The 17051-nt window shown below is 36.8% G+C and overlaps 1 protein-coding gene across 4 annotated transcripts; it reads right to left on the reverse strand.

Moving 5' to 3' along the window:
* Positions 1-810: 810 nt before the first annotated feature.
* On the reverse strand, positions 811-16453 carry LOC129240458 (transcription initiation factor TFIID subunit 4). 4 transcript variants are annotated; one of them, XM_054876262.1, is made up of 11 exons: positions 13008-13437; positions 12163-12701; positions 10024-10188; positions 8027-8209; positions 3274-3864; positions 3084-3194; positions 2763-3017; positions 1744-2706; positions 1433-1606; positions 1243-1368; positions 811-1172 (listed from the first exon to the last, which is right to left on the reverse strand). In XM_054876262.1, the coding sequence occupies exons 1-11, from the start codon at positions 13435-13437 to the stop codon at positions 1014-1016; spliced, it is 3696 nt and encodes a 1231-aa protein (XP_054732237.1). In that variant the 3' UTR covers positions 811-1013. The 4 variants fall into 4 exon arrangements, with proteins under 4 accessions (XP_054732237.1, XP_054732236.1, XP_054732238.1 ...); XM_054876261.1 differs by having other exon boundaries at positions 7859-8209; positions 13008-13429; XM_054876263.1 differs by lacking the exons at positions 12163-12701; positions 13008-13437 and adding an exon at positions 15701-16453 and having other exon boundaries at positions 7859-8209.
* Positions 16454-17051: the final 598 nt, after the last annotated feature.

Consider the following 17051-nt stretch of genomic DNA (forward strand, 5'->3'; position numbering starts at 1 on the left):
GGTGCGCAGCGGCAAATATGCGCTGAGGGAATGCGTAGGCACGCACACAATACACTCAAAGGTTTTTGCTTATTAATTCATCTCCTAATTCAATATATACCAATCCTACATGAAAATTTATACACCTAAATATGATTTTTAATGCTTGCTTTCTCTTGTGGCTAACAACGCATTTTCAGAAGAAACAATAGAAAACGACTTTTAATCAGCATAAACAAAATGTAAAAAAGATTGCAGTTATTAACCTAAATTTATAAGGCCATTTTTATATATATTTATAATTATTTCATTTGAATCAACGCAATGACTTCTGCCTAAGTTTAAGTTGTGTTTAAGCTTGTGTTCTTATACAAATTGCATACGTAAACAAAGTGGATTTACAAATAGTTTGAAGCAAGTTTAAGAGCACGAAATATGCTTAAAATAAAAATTGCGTCCGTCATACCACTTCTTCATATCCTTTATTCACTTAGAAATAGTGAATTCATTTTGCAAAGTCCGTTTCTGTTGCATACATAAAAGTTATAACTTTTATTTTACTTTAAATAAATCAATAATAAGGGGAAATAATGCTGTTAAGTGTTACAAAAAAAAAAAGAAAAATAATGAGAATAATAAAAAATACGTATAATATTAGTGTAGTTCTTACTAAATATTGCAATAATCCATCCAATCTAACCACACATCCTTTTTCAGCCTAATAGCAACTTTTAGTCAGCTTTATTATGTGACGCAACTAATAAAACATTTTGGCGTCAATCGTAAAAAAATTGCATTTTATACAAGAAGCGTTGAGCTAAAAAAATTAGAAACGTTGCATTCAGTTTACTTTGCAATTAAAATGTGATTATAAATATAAATTGTTACGAGGTGTGCTATGTTGAAACAATAGTTGTAAATAGAAAATGGTAAAATAAAGGGATGCAATGACTATAGTTGGCGTTATGTTAGTTTCAACATGTACGGAGCGAACATATCGTATTATGTTTTCCTTAGTAGTTGTACAAAATCGATCACTTAAGATATGCTTTATATAACATTTGGCTTCTGCACGTGTCGCGCTCCTGCTCCATGAAGAAGAGCATGTCGCGTAGATTTACGCGTTTAATGCGTGGGCGTAGCGACACGGTTGGCGTATTCGAGCCGCCTAATGCACCACCAACAGTCGAATTCTGCAAGATATTTTTTATATTAAAATAATCGCAACTTAATGGTTGCAAAACTTTTTTCTTGTTTACGTACCGTTCCAGCGCCGGTTGCGTCGTTGTCAAGTTTGGGTTTTTTCCGTGGGCCGATGGCTTGTAACGCCGTCATGTTGGCATCTCGCTGGCGCAACTCTTCCATTTCAGCACGCTGCATTTCTTTCGCCTGCAATTAGCGAAAATTTCGTTTATTTAAAAGCTTAAACACGATTATTTTATTTATAAATTACCCGCGCTTTCATTTTCGCCTGCTCGGGATCTTCAATTTTCGACCGGGATTTGGCAGCACGCAACAACATTTCTCTTTCTAATTCCTCATGACGTTTTTGCTCTGCTTTATCCAATTCTTCAAGGAATTTTATTTGGCCGCGCACATCTTTTGTGACTTCGTATCGTGGGTCCACCTAAAGTATTCAATTTTCAATATATTAAGTAACCACCCACATTCATAATTCCGTATGCAAAATACTGAATTCTGTATAAATGTTTGTAAACTGCTACAACAACAACAACATGATTTTTGTATGCTCATTATAACTACCTTAATAACATCGATTCGATGCTCTGCTATCACCGCTAATTTCTGCACGATATTTTTCAGCCGCTCCTGACACGCATGCGATATCAAAACCGCCACATCTTGTGATGGTTCTTCTAGACCGCGTTCCATTACCATAGCACGTATGCGCGCTTGTAGTGCCGGCAAATGCAAAAATACTTCGTCCTTGCATGAACGTATCTGAGTGCCAATATTTTCCGTGCTGCCTAGAATGCGTTGTGACTCCTCAGCTAAATTGACACCGCCCATGGCAGCGACGTCATTTATGTCATCGTCCCCATATAATGAGGAAGACATCGATAAAGCGGGCTGTTGGTAGAAAGAAGAAGCTGCGGTTGCAGCAGCGCCCGAAGCATTCGCTTTCTCCTCCTTTTCTTTATCCAGTTGTTCTTTCTTCTTTTTGCTTGATGCTTTGCTGGCTGACGCAGCACCAGATTTTGCCGTTGACTTGTTCGCTGTGGCAGTCAATGTCGGTGTGGCAGGTGTGATCTTCTCTTGCTTTATAGCGCTAATGTCCAATTTGTTGTCGACAATTCTTAAGCTCTCTCCTATACCCACAATCGAGGCATTGCTGCTCAAATGGCTGCTGCTGTTCATTAAGGCGGGGGGCAGTTGTACGATGGGTAGTGATGGAGTAGGCAGCGATGTCCCACTGCCTGCATTGGAATATGTCGCCACGGAATTGATAGTGGATAACATTGTAGATACCGCGGACAGGGATGGTGTTGACGAGGGTGGCAAGCTGTTAGAAATAGCTGCAAGTGAGGGCGGGTGATTGGATGCAACGAGCGAGGGTACAGGCGAAGAGATCGCTTTGATTTGAGTTTGTCCGACTTTGACGTGCGTAATGCCCGATGGCGTGTTTTTACCCTTGGTAGTACGTATTTGGACCGTTGCGGGTCTGCTGATTTGAGTTACTGTTGGCGCTCGTATATGCACAATATTCTGTGGATAAACAATTACGTCACACATATCAACGCAACAGACAGCTATAGACTTACCGCTTGCGTCGGGGCAGTAGGTAGCTGCGCATTCTGCTGTATGGACGCTGGAATGGGTCCTCGGATTTGGGCATTAACAAGACGCGGCCCGTTAGTGGGGCCTTGTATGCGAATTCCACCCTGCTGTTTAGTGATGGTCGTATGCCCGATGGGCCGTGGCGCACCGAGACCTCCTGGTGAAATCATTCTAACTTGCGTTTGCCCAATGGTAGTTGTTTGATTTTGACTAATGGGACGTATTTGCGCCTGAATTTTCTGCATAATAAAAATCGTACAAATAAATAGGAAGCACAAGATTAAGTACTCCAATATCCTGCTTACCGGAAACTGTTGCAACGTTGTCAAGCCGGCAACATGTTGCGGTGGCGGCTTAATGCCTTCAATTACAAGTTCCCTCGTAAAGAGAGCTTGTCGCAGAAGTGGTAAACTTTTCTGCAAGTACAACGAAATATCGAATTTTAAATTGAGATGGTAAATCACGGAAATTACTACGAAAATATGTTTTACTAACTTTTAAAAAACCGATTAGACAAGGTTGTGGACTGGCGTTTAGGAGACGTTCCAGCCGATCGCAAAATTCCTCGGGCTCAACATTCGCATTTACCAATTCCTGTATGAGGTTCCGCACATTCTTTTCCACCGGCTTGGGTTCACGCGTCGCTAAGTCAATCAAGTTAGCCAGGAATTTGCGACATTTCTCTTTGGTATTTCCCTGCGCAGCACTTTGGGTTGTCGCCGCTGTTGGTGTCCCGGTCGTGGTGCCGCCACTGGCCGTGAGTACCGCGCTGTGGTTGTTACTCATTGTCGTTGTGTTCGAAGTGCCAGTGGAGGCGGTGGAACCGGTTGAATGTTGCGCTGGAATTGTTTGAATTTGGGTTATCTGCGGTTGGGGCAGTAAATGTTGAGTCTGCTGGTGAATTTGTTGGTGCTGCGATTGCAAATGCGATTGCTGTTGTTGATGCTGCAATGTGGTCTGGTGATGGTGAGGCTGCTGCAATGTGATATTCGCCTGGGACGTGTACGTATGATGGGGGCCCGCTGTACTCGAGGCAACTGAGTTCACAACAATATTATTGGATGTGGACGAGGACACTGCCATCGACTGCAGGAGCAACAAAAATACAATAATTACTTTTATAGTGCAACACAAATCGCGTGAAAATGCAATATGCAAATTAAAGTAATGTGAAAAATGAATGAAACCAGAAAGAAAAAATCGCAAGACCAACAATCAATTTACCTAGATAGAGTTTTTTTAAATTAAATTTTTCATTGAACTGATATTTCAAAGCCATCTAAGAGATAATTTCTAACTATTTTAAATTAATATTTAAAGAGCAGGCAGAATATACTTTTACACAACAGCAATATAGCCACAAATTAAAGGCAAATACAAGAAAAATTAATTAAAAAATTTTTTCAACTGAATAAATTAATTAATGAAGCAAATTTTACAACCCATAATCAAATGTTTACAAAAACTAAAGTACCGTAGATATTTCAAGGCATTGGCAGGAAGAAACAGTAAATCAACAAAATGTAACCATAATTATAGGAATATACATATATGTACATACATAAGTAACTAACGAATGGCCTAAATTTATGTAAATTGCTTTTCATGGCTTTAGTATCACCCTTCTATTTAGGTTTTTGGCAATAGCAACCCAAACACAGCAAATATAAATCTTCGTTTTTTCCATAATTAAAATATTAAGTTAAACACGGTTTGGTTTTCAGAAAAGGTAAGCCGGAATTAAAATTTTATAATCCCGCCCTGTCAACTAATTCAAGTAAATATTTTGTAATTGATATTTTTGTCAAGGATATGTAGTGTACCAGAGCCTATTTTCTGCCTTCTTTGACTTCAACGTTTCGTACCAGCATTCGCCCAACATTTGCAATTACGTAAGTGTCAGAAATGCATGCAGGCCACACCGAAACATCAATGGCTTGGTTATGAAATAATTCAATGGTTTATTTGCCGACATGAATTCCGCAGTTCTGGAATTGTCTTGTTGGAATGAGTATCTGTTCGGACAACTTAAGGAGGGATATTTTTAGTGGAATCACCACACACGTAGTAGTGACGGTTACTACATGGTGGGAAGGCATTTTTAACCCAACCTCACAGCAAAAAAAAACCTGGGAGCCTGGTTTATAAGGTTAAAAAAATCATTTTTTTTTTTCGTTTTAAGCGATTCCTAATATATTTCAGAATATTCACACAGTTACAGAGCCTAATTCTTAATATTTCCGTAGATACAAAGCCAAAGGTAGGCGAGCGTTAGGTAGTTACGCTGTGACCGGACAGCTATAGTACAAACTTTATCTTCTTTTCTCGACTTTTCATTTTTATGATTTCTTTGAATTGGCGTACATGAATGAAAAAAAAATAAAAGAACCTTTTGAAATGAATCATAGTTTGTTCCCTTCAGTATTAAATTATCTTCTATTTGAACTAACAAAATAGATAAAAAAAATTTTTTCAATATTTTTATACCAAGTTGAAGTGAATTTTTTTTATAGAAAGTCATTTTTTTCTTTAAAACCTCCAAAAAGTTGAAATTTTGGAATTTCTGTCAGTTTTCTTAGTTCATCTAGAATAAAAAATCATGATAATTAGAAATCCATTTGAATTTGTTGCTTTAGATAATAATTACGAGCTGTATCTTGTACGCCAGTTGGGAACTCCAGCGTTGCAACGCTCTACTAATTTCTATGTTAAACAAATTTTTCAACTTATTTTAACCAGTACAAAATTTTTTTATACTTTTTAAATGTTCATTAAAAGATAGAAAAAACTTTGCAGTGCTAAATTAATTTTTTCCTTAAAGAAAAAATCGCAAAGAGATGCAATTTTTAGACCCCATAAACCAGGCTCCCCCCTTAATCTCAAAAATGGTAATAAATTGCAATTCATTTAAGTTATCTGCTCAGTTACTCATACGAGTTGATGGTAACTGAAGTTCTAGGCAACCACTTGCATATTATCAGAAGCCCGCCTCCGCAATGCCGCTTCGGTTACTTCCTTAAAATAAAATAAATAATTGGCGCGCGCACTTCTGTTAGTTGTATCGTCGCGCGCCTCCTCCTATTTGTGGCGTGCGTCTTGATGATTTTCCACAAATGGAGCGACTCCGAGCGGCAAATCATATTTTTATGAGGAGCTTTTTCATGTCAGAAATACACTCGAAAGTTTGTCATTGCCTGCTAAGGGGCGACCACTATTAGAAAAAAATTTTCTATTATTTGATGTTCATGCACAAAGGTGCGAACCAACGCACTCCCGAATGTTAGTTACGCACCAACCCATCCGGCTACGACGTTTTGAAATCTAGCAACTAAATGATTAAATAAATTTTGTGTTACGTTTTCCCAATCACCGCGCATATTAAGTCTGGCAAACTCGTACATTTCTTTTCTATGGCGTGGCATTAAACGTCGTGCAACTTTCAATTCAGATCTGATAATATTCGTATTGCCTTCCAAAAAATGGATGTGCTTACGGATTGAATGAGATCGTAAGTAACTGCGGTACAACTCTTCAACGTTCCAACAGTTTCCTTGGCAATTTTCCCTTCGCTCCAGGCTGGATGCATTTTAGACTGCCCTGTATCCTTCAACTTCTTCATATATTCTTCATTAAAAAACTTGCTGATCGTTGAACGAGATCTACCAAGTTTCTTGCTAATCGCATGGAAGGATAGTCCTTGGCTTTTTAAATCGATAATTTCATCTTTTTCAGAATTAGCCAGCCTTATTGGGCGCATCAGCATTTTAATTTGATATTTTTTTAGAATTCACTTAAAAAACAAAACAAAACGCAGGTGCAGCTTAACTTGCTAAACAGTTTCACTGAAGTAATGGTGTTATATTTATGAAAAAAAAGAAAAAAAAAAAACACATGGAGAGCACGCATTCCCTATCAAAAGGTAATTATTTACACTAACAACTATGAACTTTTACTGTTGTTTTTTTATTTACTTTGCTTTCTAAACATATTCGTGTAGTGCATTGGGCTATTTTCAAAAATCCAAACATGAGGGTGGTGCTAAAATTATGGAAACTACTTGAAGCAGGAAGACTTAGACTGTAATCCACGTCGAGAGAAGCATAAATATTTCCCTACCGTAGAAATTTCTGTATATCGAATCTTGAGAAGCGTAAATAGGAAATTACATTTCAGCGAAATTCAAATAAATGAAATGGACGTCAATGGGGTTTCCAAAACACGAAATAAAGAAATGTTTATCTCCATAACAAATAACATAATTTCAGTGCGGGATATTGTCAATTTCCGCCATAAATTTAACTTGTTCGAGCATAGTTTTTCAGGTTGACTGTGTCAAACTTAAACTAATTTTCATTTCCTTAATGCACTTTTAACTTATTTATTTATGATCCATGAATATTTTACAAGTCATAAGTTATGTTTCCACCAACTAGAGTACTGATTCTAAGAACGCGATGCCTAAAAAAAAAAGAATCGGAAAAGGTTTTCATGCATGCAAGTGTGCTAAAACGAAATTCATTGGTGAAAAATTTAGGAATGAAGTTAAATTATGTTCACAAACTGACTAAGTTACACATTTAGAGCCATGCCATATTAATTTCACGGTTATGATAAAACTACTGCTTTTGAAGATTTTTGTAATAACCATAAATAAGGATGAATTAAGTATTCATCTATTTTTTTTTTTTTTAATATTATGTCAACGTATTAGACACTGCATTCTAAAATTTCAAATACATTACAAAATTGAGTAAACTAAACAGTCCGACAGTATGAATACGAGTATACGAGTAATGCATCATTAAATAACAAAAGAGAAGTCTAACCAACGAATTTGTTTGGAAAATTAAAAAACATTTAAGTAGACGAATTTTCTATCGCAAAAAATAGTATACAGTAGAAGTAATAGAGTGCGCCCAACTCTTCGCTAGACGATGCTTGGCCACACTTGCGGCCAATATGCAATTTGCAGAGACTGCATCAACGCCAGCCAAAGAGCCGCGAACACGAAATGAAATCTTTGGGATTTCGAAACTGAAAACGATCTATACGTTCGGATCGCAAAGCTCACGTAAATTACATTTTGTTTTATCTGTTTCGTCGCTGTTGCCTGTTGTTGGTGCTGTTTTGCTTGCTGCTGTTGTTGATGATGTTGGTGGTGGTGGGTGGTAGTAGTGGTAGTTGTGGAGGTGGATGATCTTACAATCGTTTTACGAAGTGCTATAGGAGGCCCTGTGAATCTACTTACAGCAGCTGGTACAGTTTGTAAACGAATTTGTGCCGGATTGGTCGAATTAGTGTTGCCACTGCCGCCAATGGTTGGTGTCACCGGACCCGAGCTGGCTGTGCCAACGCGCAGTAATTGATATCCATTTTCGGTTTTCAAAATGAGTGCAGGCGTTTGTCCAGGTGCTAGTGTACTGAGTGTTATCTACAAATGGATAAATTTATATACCAAAAAAAAAAAGATTATAAAATCAGTTTTTAAAAGAATAATTTTCAATGACACACAGGAGGTTCATAGGTGCTTTAATGTTCACGCCGATTTTTAGTAATAACAGTTCATAATAAATGTGTGTATTTATATAAAGAACAAACATTTTATATATTAAAATCAATAAAGTCCGTCTAACAAACGCGTGACCGCCATAACTTGGAAACTATTTGACCAACTCGATTCAAACATTGCATGTTTTAACGTTTATAATACGCAATATATTCAATAAAACGTATGGTCAACTTTCGAGTCATAAAAAAAGAATAATAACACTTTTGCTAGGTTTATTATGGCCGACCCCTCCTCTTCTTTGTGATGTGGGTCTTTTGTTTTCCACAAATGGAGGGGCAGAAAACTTTTTCTTTTATTTGATGTACATACCCGCAGATTCGAACCTACGCACTCACGCATTTGTTGTTGTTGTTGTTGTTTTAACAGTAATAGAAGCCCCGTCAGCGTTGGGCGTATCACCGGTCGTCTTCGTCTGGCTCATCTAAAGATAGGCCCAGGAAACATGCTGTTTCGACCGGTTGGGTCCAGAGGGAGAGGAGTGTTAGATGAGTACGTTTTAAAGGGCATGTGAAAAGGTGGTTAGTGTCGTGCGGGGTGCCATCACATGCCGGAGTTTAACCTGCTACAGTATCCAGAACGTAATTGGGCTAGTGTTACGCGGGTCTCACGGGGCAGCTGGAGCTCTTCATCTGCTATGGGTGGTGGTTGGACTCCGATTACGGCATTAAGTGGTCGGGAGCTTAAGAAGGTGGTGACGGCCTCCCGGTGAATGCCGTTTAATGTCTGTCTAAACATCGGTCTGCGCATCGATCCATTCGGTTACGAGAGCCGTCTTAGAGATATACTTAGTGTTAATTTCTGAGCAAATTATATTTGTTTTCCTTTGAGTTTTTGTTTAGCTCTTGCTTAAACATTTGCAATAGGATTGCCATCAGGCGACTATGGAGGCTACTCCAGCATATCAATTCCATTTTGCAGTTTCCACTTTATACACCTTCGGCTTCGATACATGGAATCTTTGTACTCTTCTAAAATCCAAAGTTGGCTGGTTCTTAGAAACATCTTCGCACCAGACGGTAATAATATTTATTATGTATCAAAACTGCATTCACCGGCCAAATTCTTTTTCGCAGAAACAGCTCCAAACATGATCATAACTTCAAGTTGTCGATCTACTGATAATCGGCGTACCCCTAGTTTCCGTGAGTTTTATGTTTGCCCAAATCCGTTCTGAATTTGCCTAAGCCCACGCAAGTCCTTTTTAAATGTGCTCCGGAATATGACGTCTTCTGCCCGTAAACGTCCCCGAACAATTGTGTCTTTGGATCCAATAACGCCACTTTTCCTAAAAACTGCTACAGCTTAACCCGACTGTAAGATCGGATGTTACAAACAAATCAATGATCTTCTGATCTTGTTTTGGAGAGGTTTTTTTTTTTTATATCGCCAGCCGACGTTTTTAAGTTCGGTATACCGTTGCGCCCATTTATTTATGAACGCCTTCGACTTAAAATATTTTGCTGCAGACATTTTTGGACCTATAGGGTGTGTATATAGGAACACTACTTCAAATCGTTTTTCTTGTGCGGAGCGTATTCTCAAAAAATTACAAGACGTGTTGCGAAAAGGATACACACAGCATTTACATTTTTTTATAACGGTTCTCGGTTTCTAAGTTTGAATTTTGCCGGTCACGCTTTTGTGAGACAGACTGTACGTGAACAAATTTATCTTACCCCTGGGTTTTGTGGTCTTGTGCCCACCATGTGAGGGCCGCCGATTACTACACGTCCCAATGTGTTGCCTTGTACATTCTTTTGCTGTTGTTGTGCATTGGGCGGACGCATACCCACCACTACACTCGCCGGGATCATGGAATTCAGTAATGGCTGCTGGTTTCCCTAGAGAGTGAAATAAAATAAAATAAACATTTGAGTGTAATGAAATTAAAAAAAAAATAGAAGGTAAACTTAAAATCCAGTATAAAAACCACTACAGCATGCAAAATATTTATGCGTTTCACCAGCTACCCAAAGAAGAAGGTTATAATTTATTTTGGTCCTTTTATAATAAGAGATTCAGTTGCAAGTCAAAAGTGCACAAAATAGTCAGCAGAAACCAATAGGAAAAATGTATAATTAAATAAAAAAAAAGAAACCTACAAAAATATTTTTAATATAGTAGGTATGTTTTTTTTTTAATAAATAATAGCTTTACTCTGAGTATTCAGCAGTAGTAAGCTGCTCAGATTATAAGTTTTATCCAATTAAACGAAGAATCAGAAGCAAGATGCTAAAAGCTTGAAAATACTGTATATGTTTACTTAGATGAAGCAGTGGCAAAACGTAAAGCGTAAAGTTCCAAAATATGTAATATATGTAGAGATTTGCATACACCTTTTCGCAATAAAGCAGCGCGACATTTAGCAAAGCTTTGACTATTTATTTATTTTGATATCTAAAACTTAACGCAAAGCTTCCATCTTTGCATTAAATTGAAAAACAATTAAACACATTTCCATTAAAAGTTTCAACTTTTTAAACTGATTCTTTAGAAAAATGTGAAGAATGCAGTTTTATGGCCCATTGAATTTTGGTATAACAAAGTGGAAGTTTCAAGCGGTTAATTTTTGTTGGCAGTTTTTTGTAGTTTCCCCGTATAAAAAATTTCCAGAATTCGTTATGAGAGAAAATGCATAACACCGTCCACAAAAAAACAAAAATAAATAAAAATTAAAAAAAATTAAACGCGAGTTTTCGGTCACTTTAAACTGGTACAATATTGTACCGAAATGATATGTAAAAATTCTGGTCAAAACGTTTGAAATTTTGATGAAAACTTGACTTATTTAAATTTTGTACACTGTTTGAAACATTGAGTTACATGGTTATTGTTGTAGTATGAAATATATTCTTATAAAAAAATTAAATAAATAGTCAAAACTAAATAGCGCTGCTAATATTGTGAACAAAGGCGTATACACCTATACTCAAATGTAATGTAATAAAGCATGCTCGCTGTATTCCCTCATAAAGTAACTTTTCCCACACTTCTCTTTACATGAAATATGTCTTTTACAAGCAATAAGCGCATTACAATAAAGTCACAATTATTTACATTCTTCGTGTTTTGTGCATTTTGAATTGGAATTTTTTATGCTTAGTTTTGAAGTTATGGAATTTGGAGATTTACGAGCAAGTAAAAAATTCTTACTCCAAACAACAACAAATGAGCTGTCAACTAAGCAGCGCCCGTGCCGCAGCACAAAACATCGAAATAGAACAATACGTTCATTATTAAATTTTGTTTCAGGCACAAAATGAATCCCAATTCATTTATTTCATCATGGAATACATACATATATGTATGTTCCATTATAAGATAAGTTGCTCAAATTCATGCTATTTTCTTCTTAGTATTTTCTAGATACCAATTCCGCTGAGACATGTTGTCAACATTGATCATGACGTAAAACTCCTTCACTTTGTTTAATGATAAGCTATACAATATAATTCTACAATACAACGCTTAGTTCTTTTAACTTTTAAGGCCACAACAGAGAACATAAAAGTAAGCACCGAGCACAGCATACTGTCAGCCCTAATGGCATCATTTACAACAGCAATGCTCTCGTGGCTCGGGATGGGCGCCTCTTTGGGACGCCGTACCTGATTGATTGTTTTGGTCATTGTAACTATTCCTGGTGCACTTGATACCAAACCCGCTGGCAATGATACCGCATTGTTCGATTTTATAACTAAGGTTTGCGTCTGTGTAGCACCTACTGATTGGGTAGCCGCATTGTGGTGTTGCTGTGACGGTTGCACTGTCAGACCTGGTTGTCCGCCAGTTTGCAGCACTTGATGATGTTGTACCTGTACTTGTTGCGGCAGCGCATGATGCTGCTGACCGCCTCCACTTGACGTTATTGTCTTAATGGTGGTTGTGTTGGGTAACTGCGACGTTGATATGATTGTTGAACCCGCCGGATGACCAGTAGCCCCTCCAATATTTATGGTGCCATTAGGAAGCGTTTGACTTGTAAATGTTATGCGATTGCCAGGCGCCTGTGTTGGCTGGCTGGAATTCATGGCGAAGTTTGTAAACGACGATGCCGGTGACGACAACGACGTTGGCGCCAATGACAATGGTGGTGCTCGTATGTTGAGTATTTTTGTTGGAATCTTATCCGGTGGCTTATCCGTCCACTGACTCGGCGTTTTTGCAGCAAGTTGCAAGCTGGATGTATCTCTATTGGGGATACGCACCGTTTGCTGTTTATTATTTTGTGTTTGTAATTGATATCCGACCCTAGCAGCTATCCCCTCATTGCCGTTGTCGTAGTTATGAAACTTCTTTGGTATATTGAGGGTGTTCGCAGCTAAGTATTTATTATCACTTGAATTGTTGATTTCTAAAAATTTAAAATATAAACAAAAAATTATTATGTATTCAATTGCGGTAAGAAATAGTTTGTGTTTTAAATATACTAAAATCTAAAGGCCCGGTTGATTAAAAACGAAATGAATATTTCAACAAACCTAGCAAAAATTTGCTTTAAAGTAGATCCTAACTACATAAGTATATCCCCACCATCAATTGTTTTTAGCTATTTATATACACATATGCGTTGCCACCCCGCCTGCCTGAATACTACCGCTCTCTAAACTATGGACGAATGTAGCATAAAACGAACATAATTACACGGTATATTTGCTACCTTCAGGTACAGCTGTGAAGTTAGCACTTCCAAAATGCTGCTGCAGAGGATTACGTTTATTGCCTCTGCCGTCACCACCTCCAACGCTATGAGAGTTGCTGTTCACAATTGGAGTCTTTGTGGAAATCACCTCCTCAATGTCAACAAAGGCTTCACTGACTTCTGCGCCAAAGCCTGACACTGTTGTTGCTGACCTTCTGTCAGTGCCGCTTTTATAATGAATTTTATCAGCGTATTCTTTTTTGTACGCTGAATGACTGTCGTTTGTAGAAGCAAAATCCACTACGTAATCTTTATTTCTTAATTCGTTGCTTGCAATATCATCACTACCATTAATTTGCTTGCAATCAGCAATAACAGATTCGGCACCAGAAGAATTTGCTTTATTTTGATTTTGGTGTACAAAAAATTTGGCAGAAGACGCCGCCATTTTCTCGAAAAACGATTAAAAGGAAAAACAGCGAAATTTCATATCGTAATAGATTCATCAGTGGAGGAGATAAGCGATATAAAATGTCATTTGTGTGAAGGAGTTGCCATCTAGTACATAATTATATAAAATGTTAATCCCGCGATAGGAAAAACTTTCAGACTTGTTTATCCACGGAATATCACCATTAACGCAAACAAAAGTTGTCTTCCAACAACATGTGGCGCTATCATAAAAAAAGTTGGAACAGAATCGCTTTTTACATCCATTCCACAATGTAGCGTGCTAAAGATCTCACTATCTACTTAAAATCGTAACTAACAAGAATGTACTTGTGTTCCATAGTTAAATAAACAAATCAAAAAATGTGTGAAAAATGCAACGCACCGACAGCTGATAGCTGTGACGTCATCAGCACCTTACATTACTTTAATTTGTGTTCTATTGCGATAAATTGCAATTGCAAACAAGCGTTTAAGTGAGACATAAGTTTAAGTATAATACATACATATGTATATTGAATAATTTTAAAAATTTATAGCACTTAACTGGCCGTTTTCACCTGCTTGAAAATTTTTCCTGCGTTTTCCTTATTTTCTAGCAAGCAAGTTAAAGAATGGAAAATGCTACGAGTTCGAAGGAATCAGCCCAATTGCTGACGTTATGAGGAACAACATCTGACAAATAAAACAAAATTTGAAAACCAATATATATTTAAAATAATTAACTAGGGAACTGAAACTTGGCACAAATACATGAATTGTATACACCGTACTTATCGTGAAAAGTGGTAAGTATTGGAAAAGGGGGCATGGTAACTCCCAAGTAAACTGAAATTTCCGAATAACTTTTCTCCGCAACAACAAAATCTAAGATAATGAAATTTGATAGTTACACACTGGAAAACCTGTCGGTACTGGAAAACCTGTAGGCACTGGAAAAAGTGTGTGGCACTTCCCATATAAACTGAAATTTCGAAAACACTTTTTTTTGGAAACAAAAAATCTAAATTAATAAAATTTTGCGTTTACATTCCCCTAGCTATCGCAGAGTACGAGTTGTCAATGTGTCGAGTTATGAAGAAGAATATATTTTATTATATTATCTTCTCTATTAGGGGAAAAATGAAAGAAAAAGGAGGCAATGGGTGCATCGGAACTTTAGGTCTGACTCTAACAGCACGTAATTCATTGCCACGAGGGAGTGACTAGATATCTAAAAACGCTTGTAAGGAACTTGTAGAAAATGTGAAGCCGGCTATTAAAGAACAAAGTATTACCATGTGTCATTCTTCATAAAAAAAAATTTAATTGCAGACTAAAACCTTTTAGATATTTCAAATAAGATTATTCCATCATTCAAAAAAACAAAACCTCATTAATAAAACGTTGAGTAAAGTTTGACAACTGATTTCGGATGTTGCTTAATCCCTTGATACAATTAGGAAGCACTGGAAAAAGAGGGCTTAATCGACTCTCTGAAAAGGATATAAAAAGTTTAAAAATGTCCATGTAAACTATAGAATATTTTTATGTTATGAATGGTACTTAATTACTTATATTTTTAAATTATCCATTCCCGTGATTTTGTCCTATATACATGGACGGAGTTCTTTATATACTATATACTTAATTATTGCTTGTGAAGCCTTAATTCAGTAATATTTCCCAAATTTGCTATTATTTACTAATACTCGTTATCACTAATACGGTCTTACTAATACTCATAAAGTGCTTTCAAACAAATGTAATTTTTGGCAGCTCCTTTGCAATGCTCCCAATACATGTTTATTTATATCAGTTGCTTTATCTATTCGCCACTTGTTAACGCTTAGCGAATCGAAGAGGCCTAATATCTCTATCCTCAATGTTGTTGAAGTAGCAGCATAAAAATTTCCCACATGTACAAGGCAAGGATGGAAGATTTCAACGTTTGCTTGATAATTATGGTGGGAAAAAATTTTAGAATGAAACTTTGGCTGCCACGTCAGTTGGGAAATGTTTAAAAAAATTTAGATTGTATTAGTGATATAAAAAACAAAAAAATAAAACAGCCAATCACTAACAAAAGCTAAATTTTGTTAAACACATAAGAGCCAAATAACGGTCTGCTCATAGACCACTTCTAAAACTCTTTTCCCCATGTGTACAGGGCATGCTGTTGGAGGGACAGTCCTTGGCCGGATATAAATCCGGGTCGTTCCGACGAAGTAGAACCGACTGTCATGAGAGCCGACTACCGTCCAATTTTAACTGCTGCTTACCGTTTACTTTTCAGGAATTCTTCCCTATTGAAGTTCCGATGTTACTTTCAATTCATTTGCTGGCAACTCTCGAAGTCTGTCAGTGAAAAATGTACGAAGAATCACTCAAAGCATTCATGCCAATAAAGAATAATTCATAAAAAAGGAAGCGATAATAGCTACTAGCTGGCTGAGTTTAGCTGAACGTAGTCGGAGATTTCGTGTTCGTTAACGCGTTACATACATTTGCTCGTGAAGCAGACGGAGCACCACACAATTGATTTTGTGGACTAAGCGCGGCTGAGAATTATGATCGCCGATTCCGACGGCACATATAAAGTCCCGTAGTCTAAAATTTTCATTATCTTTAAGTTTAGCTTGTATTCATATATTTAATAAAATAAATGATGACACTGTACTCTTAATATTTGAAAATAATTGAAGTAGAAATCTTTTTTCACTACAATACGACAGCTACACGATTAACACGCTACGAAGATGGCGGAGGGGGGAAATTTCACTCTGTGACACTTCTTTTCTCGTATTTCAATGAAAAACACACCGTGAATGACAGCATAAATTTCAAATGCACTTTTCGGCTTCCCAACGATTGATCAAATGCTGCATTCACTTTTAAATAAATATTTGAACACTCAATAACACGTTTCGCGTAATTTTGTGAAAATTTTATTGAGATTTCCGCGAGAATTTTGATAAAATTTGTTTACGCTCGACTCCGTCGCAGCCCGCACTCACTTTGCAAACGGCGAAATTTTATTTTGTAATAGATTTGTCGAGCGGAGTGGGCAAGGCAAAACGTCAAAAACGTGCTACCAGACAACCGATTTGTGGGGAGTTTCACTCTCTCAAATCTCTCATTAAATAAAATCAATTATGACAGTGTTGTGCTATTAATAATGTCTAAAATAAATTGCGCATGCATGAATATTATAATTATGAAGTTTCAAATTTATTAAATTAAGTGGGTGTAATAAATAAAATATGGTGGGATTTAGTGTAGTGTAATTATTAATTTTAGTCAAAGTGCAATGATTTATTTAATGAAAATTAGTGGAGATATTAGGGAATAATAATTTTGCAATTACATATTTATTTTTAAAATGCCTTCAGTAACTTTGCAATAGTTTGGCACGTTATACTATATATTTTTCTAAACTTTCAGTTAGATTAGAACTAACAATAATATTGTATTGCCAGACGTCTACAAATGAAAATAAACATATGAGCAAAAATTAAATAATTAAATTCAGTGCTAATGATGGGACAGGAGTTATCGTACCACCATCTACGATATAAAGTTTTAATTTATTAAGGTTATTTTTATTTTTCAAAACAGCCAAAGGTCTGCGTC

Source organism: Anastrepha obliqua, chromosome 3, assembly GCF_027943255.1.
Source record: "Anastrepha obliqua isolate idAnaObli1 chromosome 3, idAnaObli1_1.0, whole genome shotgun sequence".
NCBI classification, from domain to species: Eukaryota; Metazoa; Arthropoda; class Insecta; order Diptera; family Tephritidae; genus Anastrepha; species Anastrepha obliqua.

Coding starts and splice junctions, on each gene's coding strand:
- LOC129240458 (XM_054876262.1), bottom strand. CDS start 13,437: ATGGCGGCGTCTTCTGCCAAATTTTTTGTACACCAAAATCAAAATAAA. Junction 12,702..13,007: donor CTTCACAGCTGTACCTGAAG/GTAGCAAATATA, acceptor TTAAATTTTTAG/AAATCAACAATTCAAGTGAT. Junction 3,018..3,083: donor CAACGTTGCAACAGTTTCCG/GTAAGCAGGATA, acceptor TTTATTATGCAG/AAAATTCAGGCGCAAATACG.